The 19,962-nt window shown below is 42.4% G+C and overlaps 1 protein-coding gene across 14 annotated transcripts in view; it reads right to left on the bottom strand.

The window, feature by feature from the left end:
* Positions 1-631: 631 nt before the first annotated feature.
* Positions 632-19,962, bottom strand: part of PPIP5K1 (diphosphoinositol pentakisphosphate kinase 1) — a 58,669-nt gene continuing 39,338 nt past the window's right edge. For 12 of the 14 annotated variants that reach the window (XM_063794882.1, XM_063794885.1, XM_063794881.1 and 9 more), the window contains 2 exons: positions 6,698-6,811; positions 1,762-2,703 (listed from right to left, as the gene is read on the bottom strand). In XM_063794882.1, coding sequence (XP_063650952.1) covers positions 1,901-2,703; positions 6,698-6,811 — 917 coding nt within the window. In that variant the 3' untranslated portion in view covers positions 1,762-1,900. Of the gene's footprint in view, positions 2,704-6,697; positions 6,812-19,962 lie in introns of all 14 variants that reach the window. The other 2 variants (XM_063794887.1, XM_063794884.1) reach the window with 1 other exon arrangement.

A 19,962-nucleotide genomic window follows, 5' to 3' on the forward strand; every position in this document is an offset into this window, starting at 1 on the left:
ACCATGCCCAGCTAATTTTTATATTTTTAGTAGAGACAGGGTTTCACCATGTTGGCCAGGATAGTCTCAATCTCTTGACCTCGTGATCCACCCACCTCGGCCTCCCAAAGTGCTAGGATTACAGACAGACGTGAGCCACCACGCCCAGCTGATCTCTATATTTTTATAGTCTATTTTTGGATGCCTGATCTCTGTATTTTTACAGCCCATTCCTGCTCAACTATAATGGCTTTTGACCGATTCAGATTAATCAGTTACAGACACAATTGACTCACAGTCGTATTCCTTTTTTTTTTTTTTTTTGAGACAGAGTCTTGCTTTTTTGCCCAGGCTGGAGGGCAGTGGCGTGATTTTGGCTCACTGCAACCTCTGCCTCCAGGGTTCAAGTGATTCTCCTGCCTCAGCCTCCCGAATAGCTGGGATTACAGGTGTCCACCACCATGCCTGGCTAATTTTTGTGTTTTTAGTAGAGACAAGGTTTCACCATGTTGGCCAGGTTGGTCTCCAACTCCTGACCTCAAATGATCTGCCCGCCTTGGCCTCCCAAAGTGCTGGGATTACAGGTGTAAGCCACCGTGCCCAGCCCATATTCATTCTTGAATTCACAAGGACATCACCATCATCCATCACCACCATTCTCATTAGTTTATATTTATTGAGCACTCATAATGTTCCAGCCCCCGACTCCAATGACTGCATTACCCCTCCTACCCACTCCCATTCCCATCCCTGGATCTTTGGAAAAAGCTTCATAATCATATCTGGCCCTCAGACACAATGATATAAGGACAAATTTCTTGGGGACCCTGCAGTGTTTGGTCTTTGGCCAGTCTGTCCCTGGCACAACTACAGAAATAAATAAATAAATATAGATATATATTTATATATATCTATACACACACACACACACATATGTATGTGTGTGTATATATATATATATTTATTAAACCTTTGCTTGTATCTGTACAATATTGATCTCTGCTGATTGCTTAAAATAGAACCTGATTATCTCTACTACTACAGCATCTCCTAAGCCAAACAGCCCCACCACAGAGGAGGCCCACTTTCACAGACTGGCTAAGAATCCTCTAGAGCATATTAAGTAGTTGCTCTGAATTTTGCACAGCAGTCTAATACCTACTTTTCCCTAGAGCTATTGCCCAGAGGAACAGGACTGAGGCAGAAGGGGCACTTGGGGATGATATGGAAGGATCTATAAGGCAAGTCTAAAGATTTAGTGGCCATGTCAGATGTTTGGGGAGGGGACTCTATTTTCCAGACATTTCAGATAGCCATCCTGGGCTCACCTGAGGAGTGCTGGCAAAGACAAGAGTCCCCTGAATGCACATATGGTCTAAGCGTACCTTGAGAAGTCGTGAATATTTCCCCAGAAAAGTGAAGACCCTAGAGTCCCCTCTTTTGTATTTGCTGTCGCCAGATGGTGTCTTCAGCAGTGAAGCAGCACTTCCTTTAACAATCTGTGATTTCCTAGGATGCTCAGAGAAGGCTGGGTAATGACAGACCAACCCACCCCAAGGAAATCCTATTCAAGTCTAATGGCTAAGTGAGGAGCCAATGGCTTCTTTGAACCTAAAACTGGCTCCTCCTCAAGCACAGCTCTGGCACAGGTATGCTTCATACAAAGAGAACTACTTCCCCAGACACCGCTGGTGAGAGCTGGCCAGTGAGTTAGCCAACAGAAAAGGTTGCTGGCTCAAATGGCTGGTATAGTGTGATACCACTAATGAGAAAATTAATCACATGTTGCTGGTGGAAGGGGTGAGTGCTGGTCATGGGCTAGAGACTGGCTCTGAGGGTTTGGATCACCAGATGGATGCTGGGCTTGCGGAATACCCTCTCCAGGCAGCTGATCAATCACTTCAGGGACCACCCAGGACTTCTAATTGATCTCCTCAGGGACCTCCTCGGCCTGCAGATCAATCTCCTCAGGGAACTCTTGGGATGGTTTATCAATCTCAGGGATGCCCTGAGATAACAGATTGATCGCAGAAGGCTCCTGGGCCAGCCTGCCAACCTCCACAGAGAACTCCTGGTATGGCTGGATGACCTCCTCAGGGATCTCTTCAGCTGGGCTGCCAACTTCTACAAGGGTTTCCTGGACCAAGCTACCAACCCCTACATGGAACTTATGGACCAGCTTGCCAACCTCCACAGAGACCCCCTGGCATGGCTGGCTGACCTCCTCGGAGTTCTCCAGACATAGCTGGCAAACTTCCTCAGAGACTTTCTGGCACAGTTGGCTGGACTTCTGGCATGGCTGGCTGATGTGAGGGACCTCCTGGCATGTGTGGTTACCATTGTCATGGTTCTCCTGGCATTGCTGGCTGATGTCAGGGACCTCCTGACATGGCTGGCTGAGCGCCTCAGAAATGTCCTGGCATGGCTGGCTGATGTCAGGGACCTCCTGACATGGCTGGCTGACCTCCTCGTATGGCTGGCTGGTTTCCATAGGTGGCACCTGTGGGGACTGATTTGGTTCAAAAAGCTCTTGCTCCCCTTCTATGGAGAGCTCTTGTGCTCCACTCCCAGGGGTCTCCTGGAGCAGCCCAAGGCCTTGATGTTCTTCAGCCATGTGTGAATTTAGGGAGGGTTGATCACTGAAGCCAAATTGGGAGTTACCATCTACTGTAGTAGGGGAAGAAGGACCAGCACTGGACACAGTGCTAGAAGGGCCACTGCTGTCTGTAAAGCAAAGTCAAGAGATCAAGTTAGAGAAGCTGGAAGAGTAGGCTCTACCCTGTGCAGATAGTTCAAATGCTAGAATTGTTGGCCTATGCTACTTATGTCTTGAGGGAAGAGTGTCTAAATTCTTCCTAAGTTAAGCAGAGACTCCTAAGTTTGCTTACCTCAGGAACTGTCACCCTGGCCTAATGTATACTTTGAGAGTAACAATAAGGTACATCTAAGACTTCAGGAGGAGTGCTAAGACCCACTTCATCTGGTTCTTTCACAAATACACTCCCATCCCAATTCCAAGTTCCCAAGGCCTCTCATCCCTACTTTGGAAGCATATGAATACTTTAGCCCAGTGGTTCATAAACAAAATCATGAAAAAATTTTTTAAAATACTAATTTCCAGTTTTCAACTCCAGAGATTCTAATTCTATAGGTTTAGCGTAAAGGTGTAGTTTGGAGGAGGGAGGAGGAAGAAGGCAATATAATTTTGTTGGAACACTCTCATTTGAATCTGATGTACACCTTCTGTTAAGAATCATTCTTTAAAGCAATCAATGTATTTCTGGGGCAGAGGTAATCATTATTTATAGCCCAAATGATAAGTTGGCAGAAGAATGTAGAAAAACCATGTAAATCAGAACAATAGGAAAGAAAATGGTTTACCTGGCTGGGTGCGGTGGCTCACGCCTGTAATCCCAGCACTTTGGGAAGCCGAGGCAGGCAGATCACTTGAGGTCAGGAGCTCTAAACCAGCCTGGCCAACATGGCAAAACCTTGTCTCTACTAAAAATACAAAAATTAGCCAGGCGTAGTGGCGGCTGTCTGTAATCCCAGCTACTCAGGAGGCTGAGGCAGGTGAATCACTTGAACCCAAGAGGTGGAGGTTGCAGTGAGCCGAAATCATGCCACTATACTCCAGCCTGGGCAACAAAGCAAGACTCCGTCTCAGAAAAAAAAAAAAAAAAGAAAATGGTTTACCCAAAAATGGAAGATGGCCATGGAATTTCTACATGGCAGTTCTTAACCTTTCTAGGGGTCAGTGGCCCCTTTGAGGTACTAAGTCATAGATATCTTCCAGGAAAAATCTATATAAGAATATTCACACTAATCTTTACATGTGATTCCTGAAGCTCACAGACCCTACCCTGAAACCACATCTATGGATCCAGAGTTAAGACGCTTGTAAGTCTTGGGACATACAATGTTACAGGCTTGTGCATATTATATACACAGAAAACATTAAAAAACTGATTTCCTACATCCTGACAGTAGTGTAATAAAGACCTCAGAGTCTTCAATTACACTGTGGGATGATTCCTACTCCATCCTCTACTGCTTCATTGCCCTCTAGTATGGGACTAACCTACTTTTCCCTTGGTAAACATCATTTTTGTTGATAATATTATAACGATATATTAAAGCACTATGGTATCCATAACGACAGATTCTGGGAAAAGGGAACATCAGAACATATTGCCATTGAAGAAAACCTTGAAAAGTTGGTAAACCTGAGCCTACAAAGGCCCAATCCATCATTGAGTTGAAGGTATGCTAGTTATCTCTCTTCTGTAAACAATCAAAGGAGGGGCTGGACACGGTGGCTCATACTTGTAATCCCAGCACTTTGGGAGGCCGAGGTGGGCAGATCACAAGGTCAGGAGTTCCAGACCAGCCTGACCAACATAGTGAAACTCCTCCTCTACTAAAAATACAAAAAAAAAATTAGCCAGGCATGGTGGCGCATGCCTGTAATCCCAGCTACAGCTACTCAGGAGGCTGAGGCAGAAGAATCACTTGAACCCAGGAGGCGGAGGTTGCAGTGAGCCGAGATTGCACCATTGCACTCCAGCCTGGATGACAGAGCAAGACTCCACCTCAGAAAAAAAAAAAAAAGAATCAAAGGAGGCATGCTTCAAGCAGAAAAAGAAGCCAGACGCGGTGGCTCATGCCTGTAATCCCAACACTTTGGGAGGCTGAGGTGGGTGGATCACTTGAGATCAGGAGTTCGAAACCAGCCTGGCCAACATGGCAAAACCCCGTCTCTACTAAAAATACAAAAATTAGCCAGGTATGGTGGCACGTGCCTGTAATCCCAGCTATTTAGGAGGCTGAGACAGAAGAATTGCTTGAACCCAGGAAACAGAGGTTGCAGTGAGCCGAGATCGCATCATTGCACTCCAGCCTGGGTGACGGAGCAAGACTCCGTCTCAAAAAAAAAAAAAAAAAAAAAAAAAAAGAGAGAGAGAGAGAGAGAAGATCATGGTTTTGAACCAACAAGGCTTTAAGAGATGTGGAGCCTATTTCTGATGCAGACATACAGACCCTAAAGAAGACGTTTACCAGTGAGGCTACACACCTGATACTGAGTCAAAAATCTGATACTAGATGGAAAAAAAGAAAAAGATGTAAGCTGAGCTTTACCCAAGTAAAGAAGTAGCCTTAATATCCTGCTAGTGGTCTGATTCAGGCAAATCAAAAAGGTCAAACAGAAACAGAAGAGGGAGAAGGGTAAGATTTCCAGGGGCACAGAAATCATAAACACTCCAGGAAACAGGTAAAAAGGGCAATGGCCCTACAAAGAGTGTAGGATAATCTGAAATTCAGGGGAGGAATTCTTGGTGTCAGAGAGGAAAGTTTCTTCCTCAAACAGGATGCCAGAAAAAGGGCAAAAATTCTACAACTGTTAAGTCCAATGCTGAATGAAGTAAGAATCTTTACTTCGGTCCTATCCAAATAAAATAATGAAAGGCATATTTGATTTCAGTTATTCCCCGGAGGCAGGATGATACTTCACCAGTGCCTCTGGCCCATATTCCCACCTCCAATTACCACCAGTAGCGCCTCCTCTCTATAGTCACTCTAACAACTCTGTGTGGCTCCACTGTTCACATTGTTACCAAAAATAACTAGTGATAGATTAGAGATAATAAACAAGATGGGAAAAAGCAGCATCTCAACTTAAACTAAAAACTGAAAACAGGCAACAGAGAGAAGGGTTATGTAGAAATAAGTAGCAGATTCTAGTCTCTCCTGCTCCCAGCCTTTTTTGTTTGCTTGTTTTTGAGACGGAGTCTCACTCTGTTGCCCAGGCTGGAGTGCATTGGCGCCATCTCAGCTCACTGCAAGCTCTGCCATTCTCCTGCCTCAGCCTTCCGAGTAGCTGGGACTACAGGCACCCACCACCACGCTCGGCTAATTTTTTGTATTTTTAGTAGAGACGGGGATTTCACCGTGTTAGCCAGGATGGTCTCAATCTCCTGATCTCGTGATCTGCCTGCCTCGGCCTCCCAAAGTGCTGGGATTACAGGCGTGAGCCATCATGCCCGGCCTCCTGCTCCCAGCTTTTCTAAATATCTAGGTTGTCTGCTAGTCATCTTTACTGGAGAAAACTGTAGAGATCAAATAGGGATGAAAGGAGAATGAAGTCTCCATTCTTTCTTCCCCAAAGAGCGCTTTGAGGAAGAACTTCTCTCCAAATTAAAAATTATTCCTCTGAGGCAGGTGGGTCACCTGAGGTTGGGAGTTTGAGACCAGCCTGACCAACATGGAGAAACCCCGTCTCTACTAAAAATACAAAATTTAGCTGGGCGTGGTGGTGCATGCCTGTAATCCCAGCTACTTGGGAGGCTGAGGCAGGAGAATCGCTTGAACCAGGGAGGCAGACGTTGCAGTGAGCCAAGATCATGCCTGGGCAACAAGAGCGAAACTCTGTCTCTCAAAAAAAAAAAAAAAAAAAAAAAAAAAATTATTCCTAATACTGCAGAAAAGCTTCTCTCCAATGAAATAGAAGGAACATGGAGAACAGAGGTAAAGAGGTAAAGAGAGAGAATAAACAGATTCTCCTTTCATCTTAGAAATGGCAGATGAGACTGCTTCCCAGAATGGATATTCCTGGTCTTTCAAGCCTCACCTTCTTTGACCTCATGCAACAGGCCCCTCATTCACCAATCACTCCAGTCTTCATGACTTTTGTCTAGGCAGTTCCAAAAGGATTACTTACACCAAGGGGGCTTCTCAGAGCGCTGCTGGAGTTGCAGGGGAGGTGAATGAAGAGTACGTGGTGGAGAAAATGGGTTATCTGAGGCCTGGCTGCTGTGCATGGAATCAAAGAGGGCTGGAAAGGAGGTAGGGTGAAGGGAGAGGGAAGAAAAAAAGACATATGAGGAAGAATCCAGGAGCCACACGTTCTCAACATAAGTCAAAGCCAACTTACCCTTCCTTGGCTGAGAAGTAGCATTTCCTGGGGACCCTTCAACCAAACCATTTTCAATTTTTTAAACGTTATATTATGAACATTTTCAAACATATATTTTTAAAAAGTAGTTGAAAGACTGCTGCAGTCAATGCCCATATACCCGTCTCCTAGATTTAACACACTGACATTTTTGCCATACTTGTTTCATCTATTTCTGCATGCTAAAGTGTTTTAAAATAAATGACAGACATTATGAAACATGTCACCTCTAAATACTTCAAAATGCATCTCTAAAATATAAGAAATGGCTGGGTGCAGTGGCTCATGCCTGTAATCCTAACACTTTAGGAGGTAAAGGCAGGTGGATCACTTGAGGCCAGGAGTTCAAGACCAGCCTAGCCAACACAGCAAAACCCCATTTCTACTAAAAATACAAAAATGAGCCGGCATGGTGGCACATGCCTGTAATCCCAGCTATTTGGAAGGCTGAGGCTTGAGAATCGCTTGAACTTGGGAGGCAGAGGTTGCAGTGAGCTGAGATCGCACCACTGTACTCCAGCCTGGTGGCAGAGTGAAACTCTGTCTTAATAATAATAATAAAATATAAGATATTTTTCCAGCTGGGTATGGTGGCTCATGCCTGTAAACCAGCACTTTGGGAGGCCAAGGTGGGTGGATCACTTGAGGCCAGGAGCTCAAGACAAGCCTGGTCAACATGGAGAAACCCCGTCTACTAAAAATGTAAAAATTAAGGCCGGGCACAGTGGCTCACGTCTGTAATCCCAGCACTTTAGGAGGCCGGGGCAGGCAGATCACGAGGTCAGGAGTTCAAGACCAGCCTGACCAACATGGTGAAACCCCGTCTCTACTAAAAATACAAAAATTAGCCGGGTGTAGTGGCACATGCCTGTAATCCCAGCTATTTAGGAGGCTGAGACAGAAGAATTGCTTGAACCCAGGAAACAGAGGTTGCAGTGAGCCGAGATCGCATCATTGCACTCCAGCCTGGGCGACAGAGCAAGACTCTGTCTCAAAAAAAAAAAAAAAAAAAATTAGCTGGGTGTGGTGGTACATGACTGTAATCCCAGCTATTTGGGAGGCTGAGGCATGAGAATCACTTGAACCCAGGAGGCAGAGGTTGCACAGTGAGCAGAGATTGTGCCACTGCACTCTACCATGGGCGACAGAGAGAGACTCTGTCTCAAAAAAAAAAAAAAAAAAGAGAAGAGAGAAGATATATATAAAGAAATTTTTCCAACATAGCCAAACACCATTAACAAGCTAAACAAAATTAAAAATTATTGCCTAGTATCATTCAATACCCAGTCCATATTCAAATTTTCCCAATTATTCCCCCAAATGTCTTTTATAAAAGCATCCAAACATGAACCATGCACTGCATCTCGTTATGTCTTTGAAGTGTCTTTTAATCTAGAATAGTGCAGCCTCTCCTTTTTTCATAGTAACTTTTTTGAGACAGGGTCTCGCTGTCACCCAGGCTGGAGTGCAGTGGTGTGATCACAGCTCACTGCAGTCTTGACCTCCTGGCTCAAGCGATCATCACACCTCAGCCCCTTGAGTAGCTGGGACTACAGGCACATATCACCACTCCTGGCTAATTTTTTGTATTTTAGTAGAGATGGGCTTTTACCATGTTGCCTAGGCTGATCTTGAACTCCTGGGCTCAAGCAATGTGCCCGCCTCAGCCTTCCAAAGTGTTAGGATTACAGGCGTGAGCCACCATCCGCAGCCCATAGTAACTTTTTGAAAAGAAGGTCAGGCACGGTGGCTCATGCCTGTAATCCCAGCACTTTGGGAAGCCGAGGCGGGTAGATCACCTGAGGTCAGGAATTCAAGACCAGCCTGGCCAATATGGAGAAATCCCATTTCTACAAAAAATACAAAAACTAGCCAGGCGTGGTGGTGGGCGCCTGTAATCTCAGCTACTTGGGAGGCTGAAGCAGGAGAATCACTTGAACCTTGAACCCGGGAGGCAGAGGTTGCAGTAAGCCAAGATCATGCCACTACACTCCAGCCTGGGCAACAAAGCAAGACTCCATCTCAAAAAAGAAAAAAAAAAAAAAGAGAGAAAAGAGAAAAGAACAGGCCAGTTGTCTTTGCAGAAGGTCATGTCCCACATTCTGGACTTGTCTAATTGTTTCCACATAGAATCATTTAACTTATTTCACTATCCCTTGTATTTCCTATTAACTGGAAATTGATCTAACTTAACTGATTTATGTTAAATAATTTTGTTAAGAATACTTTAAGAGGTGATCCCATGTGCTGTATATTGCATCATACTGGAGGCATATTGTCTCATTGTCCCATTATAAGTAAGGCTAAGTTTACTAACTAGGTTAAGGTGGCACCAACAAGATCTCATTGTGAAGCTTTCCCCTTCTGATTAGGGGTGATCCTTTGAGGAATGTCTAGTTCTCCACCATCAACTGGCATATTTTCTGTAAAGAAGAGCTTTCCTTCTGCAAATGGGACTATTTGATTATACTGAATTACAGTTCTCACTGAAAAGGCAGAATGTTTATTTCCCTTTAATTGGTTTTCAGAGTAGAGAGTTAGTGAAAAATATTTTCCAATAGTACTGGATGAGTATTAATTTGTCTTATTTACTTAATTTTGGCGGGGGGGACAGAGTCTTGCTCTGTCACCCATGCTAGAGTGCTGTGGTACGATCACAGCTCACTGCAGCCTCAAACTCCCAGGTTCAAGCGATCCTCCAACCTCAGCTTCCTGAGTAGCTCAGACTACAGGCGCATAGCACAATGCCTAGCTCATTTCTGTATTTTTGTAGAGATGGGGTTTCACCATGTTGCCCGGGCTGGTCTCGAACTCCTGAACTCAAGTGATTCCCCTGCCTTGGCCTTCGAAAGTGCTGGGATTACAGGTGCATGAGCTACCTCACCTAGCACCCAGCTCTTGTTTTCATTCATTATGAGCTTGTGGGTTTTTATTATATATATTCAGTGTGTGTGTGTGTGTGTGTGTGTGTGTGTGTGTGTGTGTGTGTGTGTGTTTTAGAGACACGGTCTTACTCTGTCAGTGGCTGGAATGCAGTGATGCTAGCACAGTTCACTGCAGCCTCAAACTCCTGGGCTCAAGCAATCCTCCAACATCAGCCCACTGAGTAACTAGGACTATAGGTGTGTGCCATCATGCCTGGCTAACTTTTTAATTTTCTTACAGATAAGATCTAGCTATGTTGCCCAGGCTGGTCTAAATTCCTAGGCTCAAGCGATACTCCCACTTCAGCCTCCTGAGTAGCTACATTCAGTGTACTTCAATCAACTACATAATTATTCTTTTTAATGCCCAAATTGTCCCAATTTTGGTCACTGGGAGCCTCTTTGGGCTTGATTGTTTCCTTGCTTTCCTTTACAACATGCTGCAAGATCATCCTGGGCTTTCTTTGCCCTCAGCCATGCATTCCAAACAAAATTGGTTCTTGGTGGGGGTAACAAAATCTTAGCTATTCCAATGGTAAATGGTCACAATACATAAACAGATATATGATATATCTGTGGTGTTAAAATTTCATGTGGTAGGAGGTAATTAGGAAAAAAAATTCTAAAAAAACTCCTGGTTGGGTGGGGGGAGGGGGGAGGGATAGCATTAGGAGATATACCTCATGCTAAATGACAAGTTAATGGGTGCAGCACACCAGCATGGCACATGTATACATATGTAACAAACCTGCACGTTGTACACATGTACCCTAAAACTTAAAGTATAATAATAAACAAACAAACAAACAAACAAAACAAAAAACTCCTGGGATGGAGAGTAATTTCTACAAAGCTTTAAAAAAACCCTGCTCTAGACCAAAAATCAAGTTATTTCCCCATGGAATCCTGGTTACTTTTAGTGGATAATGGTACATAGAGACCAAAATCTAGTTGCTAAAGGAGCTCATGCTACATTTGCCAATGCATAGTACTAGAAAAAGCACTTAAAAACCAGAATTCATATTGATATTGCCAATTCATATTTATCATTACAGTATTTTAAAAGTCTTTTGAATTTATACTTCTATCTAATTTATCTTACTTTGAAAATCCTGGTTCCTAATAACAGGAACATAATTCCTTATTTGCTACTCTATAATGCATATATATATATATATAAAATATATATTCACACACTATATACATAGTATCAATATCACTGTAGTATCAATATCACTATTAACAATTAAACTACTGAATAAGGATTACAATTATAGTTCTTTTTGTCCCACCAAAGAACTGATAAAGTATTCTAAAGTTATTGAAAAATTATTTTACCCATGTGGTTATGTTACTATTTTGATATACAGTTAGGGTCATTTCTTTCTTTTTTTGCAATTTTAGGTTTTGTTTCTTTTCTTAACTTTATATTTTGAAAAACATTTACAGGCTCACAAGTCAAAGCTATACAAAAAGGCACACTCAGAGAAACTGCGTTTCCTTCATGCCCTTCAGCCCCATTCCCTATTGTTAAATCTGAGGTAATAAATGTTGTTTCTGGTTTATACTTCTAGCAAGTATTTTTTGTAAATATATATGTATTTTTTCTTTATTTCCCCTCTCTACTTACAATATAGGTAACATACTATTAACACTATTCTACATCTTGTTTTTTTCACTTAATAATATATCCTGGTGATTATTTCATATTAGATCATATAGAGCTTCCTCATTAGTTTTAACAGATGCATAGTATTCAATTGAGTGGACACACCACAGCTTTTTCAACCACTCTTGCACCAAAGAACTTCTGAGTCATTTCCAATATTTTGCCACTTTAAATAATGTCCCAGTGAATAACTGTATATAAATGTTATTTCAGGCTGGGAGCAGTGGCTTACATCCATAATCCCAGCACTTTGGGAGGCTTAAGCAGGAGAGTCATTGAGGCCAGGAGTTCAAGACCTGCCAGGGCAATAAAGTGAGACTCTGTCTCTACAAAAAATTTTAAAAATTATCTGGGCATGGTGGCACATGCCTGTAGTCCCAGCTATTTGGGAGGCTGAGGCAGGAGGATCACTTGAACACAGGATTCCAGCCTTCAGTGATCATGCCACTGTTCTCCAGGCATGATCATACCACAGTACTCCAGCCTAGGTGACAGAGCAAGACCCTGCCTCTAAAAAAACACATAAATAAGCAAATGTTATTTCAACTTTGCATAGAAATGGCTTCAGAATAGATTCTTAAAAGTGGATTATTGGGGCCGGGCGTGGTGGCTCACGCCTGTAATTACAGCACTTTGGGAGGCAGAGGTGGGCAGATCACGAGGTCAGGAGATCGAGACCATCCTGGCTAACACAGTGAAACCCCGTCCCTACTAAAAATACAAATAATTAGCCGGGTGTAGTTGTGGGCGCCTGTAGTCCCAGCTACTCAGGAGGCTGAGGCAGGAGAATGACGTGAACCCAGGAGGCAGAGCTTGCAGTGAGCCGAGATGGCACTACTGCACTCTAGCCTGGGCGCCAGAGCAAGAGTCCGTCTCATAAAAAAAAAAAAAAAAAAAAAGTGGATTATTGGATCAGAGGTTAACTATAATTGTGAGATACTACAAAATGTACCTCCATAGAGATTGTACCATTTTGTACCCCCACCAACAATGTACAGGATTTCTAGTTTCACCAGACTTGCCAAGAGAGTATATTGTCAAACTTTTGGATTTTTTCCAATCTAACAGGTGAGAAATAATATCTCAGTGTAGTTTTAATTTGCATACCTCTTATGGAAGGTTAAGCATAATTTCATATGTACAATGGCTATCTGCATTTCTTTCTCTGTACACTTCTTTTTTTTTTTTTTTTTAGTGATGGGGTTGTTCAGGTAGTAGTAGCTGATTGTGTAGTAGCACAATCACAGCTCACTCCATCCTCGAACTCCTGGGCTCCAGTGATCCTTCTGCCTTGGCCTCCCAAAGTGCTGCTATTACAGGCATGAGTCACTGCACCTGGCCTAATTTATCAATCTTTTTTTTGCTTCACAAGTTTGACTTTGAGTCAGAATTAGGCTTTCCTTACTTTCAGATGATAAAGGAATTTACCACTAACACCCTGCTTACTTTTAGTACCTGCATGGTTTAATTTTTTTTATTGAGGTGAAATCCACATAACATAAAAGTTAGCCATCTTAAATTGTATAATTCTGTGGCATTTAGTACACCCACAGTGCTGTGCAACCACCACCTCTATCTAGTTCCAAAACATTTTCGTCACCCCAGAAGAAACCCCATATCCATTAAGAAGTCAATCCCGGCTGCTCTGCCTATGGAGCAGCCATTCTTTTATTCCTTTACTTTCTTAATAAACTTGCTTTCACTTTATGGGGAAAAAAAAAAAAAAAGAAGTCAATCCCCATTCCATCCTACTCCCAAACCCTGGAAACCACCAATCTGCTTTCCGTCTCTATGGATTTACTTATTCTGGATATTTCATATAAATAAAATCATACAATATGTGACTTTTTGTGTTTGGTTTCTTGCATTTGGCATAATGTTTTTAAGGTTCATCCACATTTTAATATGTATCGGTACTTCATTCCTTTTTATAGCTCAGTAATATTCCATTGTATGTACATACTATATTTTATCTATTCATTGACATTTCAGTTGTTTTTACCTTTTGACTTTTTGAGAAAGGGTCTTGCTCTTTCATCAAGGCTGAAGTGCAGTGGTGTGATCGTAGTTCACTGTAACCTTGAATTCCTGGGTTCAAGTGATCCTCCTGCCTCAGCCTCCAGAGTAGCTAAGACTACAGGTGCACACCACCATGACTGGCTAATTTTTTTATTTCCTATTTTGTAGAGATATGTTGTCCAGGCTGGTCTTGAACACCTGGTCTTAAGCAATCCTCCTGCCTTGGCCTAACAAAGAGCTGGGATTACAGGTGTGAGCCATCATCCTCAGCTTTGATTATTGTGAATAGTGTTGCCATGAACATCTGTGTGTATTTGTTTGAGTACTTGTTTTCTTTTTCTTTTTTTTTTTTTTTTTGAGTCTCACTCTGACACCCAGGCTGGAGTGCAGTGGCATGAACTTGGCTTATTACAGTCTCAACCTCTGGGGCTCAGGTGATTCTTCCACCTCAGTCTCCTGAGTAGCTGGGACTACAGGTGTGCACCACCATGCCCAGGTAATTTTCTGTATTTTTTTGTGGAGACAATGTTTCACCATGTTGCCCAGGCTGGTCTTGAACTCCTGGGCTCAAGTGATCCGCCCACCTTGGCCTCCCAAAGAGCTGGGATTACAGGCATGAGCCACTGTGCCCAGCCTATGTTTAATTTTTTGAGGAACAAACTGTTTTCCACAGTAGCTGTACTATTTTATACTTCCATTAGCACTGTATGAGAGTTCCAGTTTGTCCACATCCTAACTAACACTTTCTTTTCTTTATTTTTTAATGGCTATCCGGTGGGTATGAAGTGGTATCTCACTGTGGTTTAGATTTGTATGTCCCTAAACTAATGAGAGTTAGCATCTTTTCATGTGCTTCTTAGCTATTTACATGTCTTCTTTGGAGAATGTCAATTCAAGTCCTTTGCTCCTTTTTAAACTGTGTTGTCTTTTTGTTGTTGTTATCATCTGTATGCATTAGATATAACATTTGTAAATATTTTCTCCCTTTCTGTAGTTGTTATTTTACTTTTTGATAATATCCTTTGATGCACAAATATTTTTAGTTTTGATGAAGTCTAATTATTTTTTCTTTTGTTGCTTATGCTTTTGTTCTACAAATCCATTGCCGAATTTAAGGTCATTAAGATTTACTCTATGACTTCTTCTAAGAGAGTTATAATTTTAACTCTTATACTTAGGTCATTGATCCATTTTGAGTTAATATTTTCATATGATATGAGGTAGGGGTGAATGAGTTCTTTTGCAATGTGAATACCTAGTGGTTTCAGCACCACTTATTGAAGAGACTATTCTTTCTCCATTGAGTAGTTTTGACATCCTTGTTGAAAATCAACTGGCCATAGATGTTTAATTCTGGACTCTTGATTCTATTCTAGTGGTCTATATGTTTATACTTACAGCAATACCACACTGTTTTGATTACTATAGCTTTGCAATACATTTGGAAATTAGGAAGTTTGAGTCCTCCAGTTTTGTTTTGCTTTTTCAAGATTCTTTTGGCTGTTCAGGCCCTCTTACAGTTCCCTATGAATTAGAGGGGTCAGCTTTTCCATTTCTGAAGAAAAGACATTAAAATTCTGAAAGGGATTGCATTAAATCCATAGATCGCTTTGGGGAATACTGCCATCTTAACAATATCATGTCTTCAACATGAACATGAAATGCCTTTCCATTTATATAGGTCCTCTTTAATTTTTTCTTTATTGAGACAGGGTCTCACTTTGTCACCCAGGCTAGAGTGCTGGTAGCTGGGCTACAGGCATGCATCACCACACCCAGCTAATTTTTTTTTTCAAGATGGAGTCTTGCTCTGTCACCCAGGCTGGAGTGCACTGGCGCGATCTTGGCTCACTGCAACCTCTGCCTCCCGGGTTCAAGCAATTCTCCTGCCTCAGCCTCCCGAGTAGCTGGGACTACAGGCACCTGCCACTGTGCCTGGCTATTTTTTTTATTATTTTTTTTTTTTAGTAGAGACAGGGTTTCATTATGTTGGACAGGCTGGTCTTGAACTCCTGACCTTATGATCTTCCTGCTTCAGCCTCCCAAAGTGTTGGGATTACAGGCATGAGCCACCACACCCAGCCTTTTTTTTTTCTTTTAATTTTTTGTAGAGACAGGGTTTCTCCATGCTGATCAGGCTGGTCTTGAACTCGTGAGCTTAAGCAATCTGCCTGCCTCGGCCTCCCAAAGTGTTGGGATTACAGGTGTGAGCCACCGCACCCTGAGTTGTTTGTTTTTTTTTTTTTAAGCAAGACAGGGTTTCACTCTGTTGCCCAGGCTGGAGTACAGTGGTGCAATCATGGCTCACTGCAGTCTTGACCTTCCAGGTTCAGGTGATCCTCCTGCCTCAGCCTCCCAAGTAGCTAGGAATAAGAGGCGCATGCGACCACACCCAGTTAAGTTTTCTTAAAAATTATTTGTAGACCCCGGGTGCAGTGGCTCACGCCTGTAATCCCAACACTTTGGGATGCCAAGGTGGTGGATCACCTGAGGTCAGGAGTTCGAGAGCAGCCTGGCCAACATGGTGAAACCCTGTCTCTACTAAAATTAGAAAAAAATTAGCTGGGCATGATGGCAAGCACCTGTAATCCCAGCTACTCGGGAGGCTGAGACAGGAGAATCGCTTGATCCTGGAAGGCGGAGGTTCCAGTGAGTGGAGATTGCGCCACTGCACCCAAGCCTGGGTGACAGAGTGAGACTCCATCTCAAAAAAAAAAAAAAAAAAAAAAAAAAAAAAAAATATATATATATATATATATATATATATATATATATATATATATATATATATATAATTTGTAGAGACAGGGCCCTATGTTGCCTAGGCTGGTCTTGAACTTCTTGGCTCAAGCAATCCTTCTGCCTCAGCCTCCCAAAGTGCTGGAATCACAGGCATGAACCACTGTACCTGGCCTTCCTTAATTTCTTTCAGCAATGTTTTGTAGTTTTTGGTGTACAAATCTTTCAACTTCTAGGTTAAATTTGTTCCCAGGCATTTTATTCTTTTGAATGCTATGGAAAATAGAATTGTTTTTATTATTTCCTTTTTCAGTTGTTCATTGCTGGTGTATATAAACACAATTGGGCCAGACACCGTGGCTCATGCCTGTAATCCCAGCACTTTGGGAGGCCGAGGTGGCAGGATCACTTGAAGCCAGTTCAAGAACAGCCTAGGCAATAGGGCAATACCACATCTCTACAAAAAATTAGCCAGCCGTGGTGGCACATGCCTGTGGTCCTACTTACTTGGGAGGTTCAGGTGGGAGGATCACTTGAGCCTGGGAGGCAGAGGTTTCAGTGAGCTGAGATCATGCCAGTGCACTCCAGCCTGGGCAACAGAGCAACAACCTGTCTTAAAAAAAAATCTTTATACAAATTTTTAAAAATTTATTTTATAAGCCTGGGCTCATGCCTATAACCCCAGCACTTTGGGAGGCTGAGGTAGGAGGATCACTTGATTCCAGGAATTCGAGACCAGCCTGGGCAACATGGCAAAACCCCATCTCTACAAAAAATACAAAAATTAGCTGGATGTGGTGGTATATGCCTATAGCCCCAGCTATTTGGGAGGCTGAGGTGGAAGGATTGCTCCAGCACAGGAGGTCAAGGCTGCAGTGAGCCATGATGGCACAACTACACTCAAGCCTGGGTGACAGAATAAGACCCTATCTCAGCAAAAAATTACTTTATAGAGACGAGGTCTTGCTATGTTGACCACACTGGTCTTGAACTCCTGGCCTCAAGTGATCCTCCTGCCTTAGCCTCTCAAAGTGCCAGGATTACAGGTACAAGCCACTGAGCCCGGCCCACAAGATTTTTGTGAGTTGATCTTTCTTTTTTCTTTCTTTTTTTTTTTGAGACAGGGTGTTGCTCTATCACCCAGGCTAAAGTACAGTGATGCGATCACCAGTCACTGCCACCTCGACCTCCTATGCTCAAGCCATCCTCCTCCCTCAGCCTCCCAATTAGCTGGGACTACAGGTGCGTACCAACATGCCTGGCTAATTTATTTATTTATTTATTTATTTATTTATTTATTTATTTATTTATTTTGTAGAGAGAGTATCTCCCTATGTTGTCCAGGCTTGTCTCAAACTCCAGGGCTCAAGTGATCCTGCCACCTCAGCTTCCCAAAATGCTGGGAACACAGGCGTGAGCCACTGCGCCCAGTCTGAGTTCATCCTGTAACCTGCAACTCTGCTAAATTTGTTCGTTAGCTTTAATAGCCGCTTTTTTATTGTTGTTTTCTTTTGAGACTTCTTTGTGATTTTATATTTGGGACCATGTCCTCTGTGAACAGAAATACTTTTATTTTTTCTTTCCCAATTTGGATATTTTTTTTTCCTTGCCTAAAACTCCTGGTACGAATGTTGAATAGCAGTGGTTGAAGCCGGCATTCTTGTCTTGTTCCAAATCTTAGAGGGAAAGCCTTTAGTGTTACACTACTGAGTATGATGTGTGCTTTGGCTTTCATAAATGCCCTTTATCATGTTCATTAAGTTCCCTTCTATTCCTAGTTTGCTGAGTGTTTTTATCATGAAAGGGTGTTGGATTTTGTCAAATGTTTTTCTGTGTCAACTTAGATGACTGTGTTTTTTTCTCTCTTTCTAATAATGTAGTGTATTACAATGACCAGTTTTCTTGTATTGAATCACTCTTGCATTCCTGAGATAAATCTCATCAGCCCTGGTGTATAATTCTTTTATTGTGCGGTCGGATTTGGTTTGCTAGCATTTTGTTCGGGACTTTTGCCTCTATAATTAAGGGATATTGGTTTCTTCTCCTATGGTGTCATCTGAAATGTGTTATCTGACCTCAAGAAAATGTTTCCTTCTCTTCAATTTTTTTGGAAGAGCGTGAGTAGACTGAGTTACTTCTTTAAATATGTGGTAGAGTTCACCAGTGAAGCCATCTGGTTTTAGACTTTTTGTTTTTTGGAGGTTTTTGTTACTAATCTTTTTTGGCTGGATGCAGTGGCTTACACCAGTAATCCCAGCACTTTGGGAGGCCAAGGCGGGTGAATCACTTGAGGCCAGGAGTTCAAGACTAGCCTGGCCAACATGGCGAAACCCCGTCTCTACTAAAAATACAAAACTTAGCTGGGTGTGGTGGGCAGTGCCTGTAATCCCAGCTACTTGGGAGGCTGACGCAGGAGAATCGTTTGAATGTAGGAGGCAGAGATTGCAGTGAGCTGAGATGATGCCACTGCACTCCAGCCTAGGCAACAGAGCAAGACTCTGTCTCAAAAAAAAAAAAAAAACCCACAATAATAATAATAATAATTTAATTTTTTCCTTGTTACAGGTGTGTTTAGACTTTCTACTTCTTGATTCAGTTTTTGTAGCTTTGCGTGTTTCTAAGAATTCGTCCATTTCAACTAGGTTATCTAATTTGTTGGCATACAATTGTTCATGGTACTCTCTTATAATCATTTTTATGTCTTTAAAATCAATAGCAATGTCCCCACTTTTATCCCTGATTTTAGTTATTTGAGTCTTCTCTCTCTTCTTCTCAGTCTAGCTAAAGGTTTGCCAATTTTGTTGATCTTTCAAAGAACCAACTTTTAGTTTCATTGATTCTTCTATTGTTTTTCTTTTCTTTTTCTTTATCTCCACTCTAATCTTTATATCCTTCCTTTATTTTTCTTTTCTTTTCTTTTTTTTTTTTTGAGACAGAGTCTCTCTCTGTCGCCCAGGCTGCAGTGCGATGGCGCGATATCGGCTCACTGCAACCTCCGCCTCCCAGGTTCAAGCGATTCTCCTGCCTCAGCCTCCTGAGTAGCTGGGACTACAGGCTCGTGCCACCACGCCAGGCTAATTTTTTTTTTTTTTTTGTATCTTTAGCAGAGATGGAGTTTCACCATGTTGGCCAGGCTGGTCTCGAACTCCTGACCTCATGATCCGCCCATCTCGACCTCCCAAAGTGCTGGGATTACAGGCGTGAGACACCACGCCCGGCTCCTTTTGCTTTTTGAGTTTAGTTTACTCTTCTTTTTCTAGTGTCATAAAGTATAAATTAGATTATTGATTTCAGATTTTTTTTTTTTTTGAGACAGGCTGGAATGCAATGGTACAATCTCAGCTCACTGCAACCTCTCCCTTCCAGGCATAAGCTCTCCTCCCACCTCAGCCTCCCAAGCACCTGGGATTACAGGTTTGCACCACCGCACTTGGCTAATTTTAAAGTTTTTCTGTAGAGATGAAGTCTCACTATATTGCCCAGACAGGTCTTGAACTCTTGGGCTCAAGCAATCCTCCAACTTTGGCCTCCCAAAGTGTTGGGATTACAAATGTGAGCCACTACACCTGGCCCTTCTTTTTTTAAATTTAAATATTTATAGCTATAAAGTTCTCTCTGAGCACTAATTTTGCTGCATCCCATACCATCTGGCATGTTTTCATTTTCATTCATCTCAAAGT

Source organism: Pan troglodytes, chromosome 16, assembly GCF_028858775.2.
Source record: "Pan troglodytes isolate AG18354 chromosome 16, NHGRI_mPanTro3-v2.0_pri, whole genome shotgun sequence".
NCBI lineage: Eukaryota > Metazoa > Chordata > Mammalia > Primates > Hominidae > Pan > Pan troglodytes.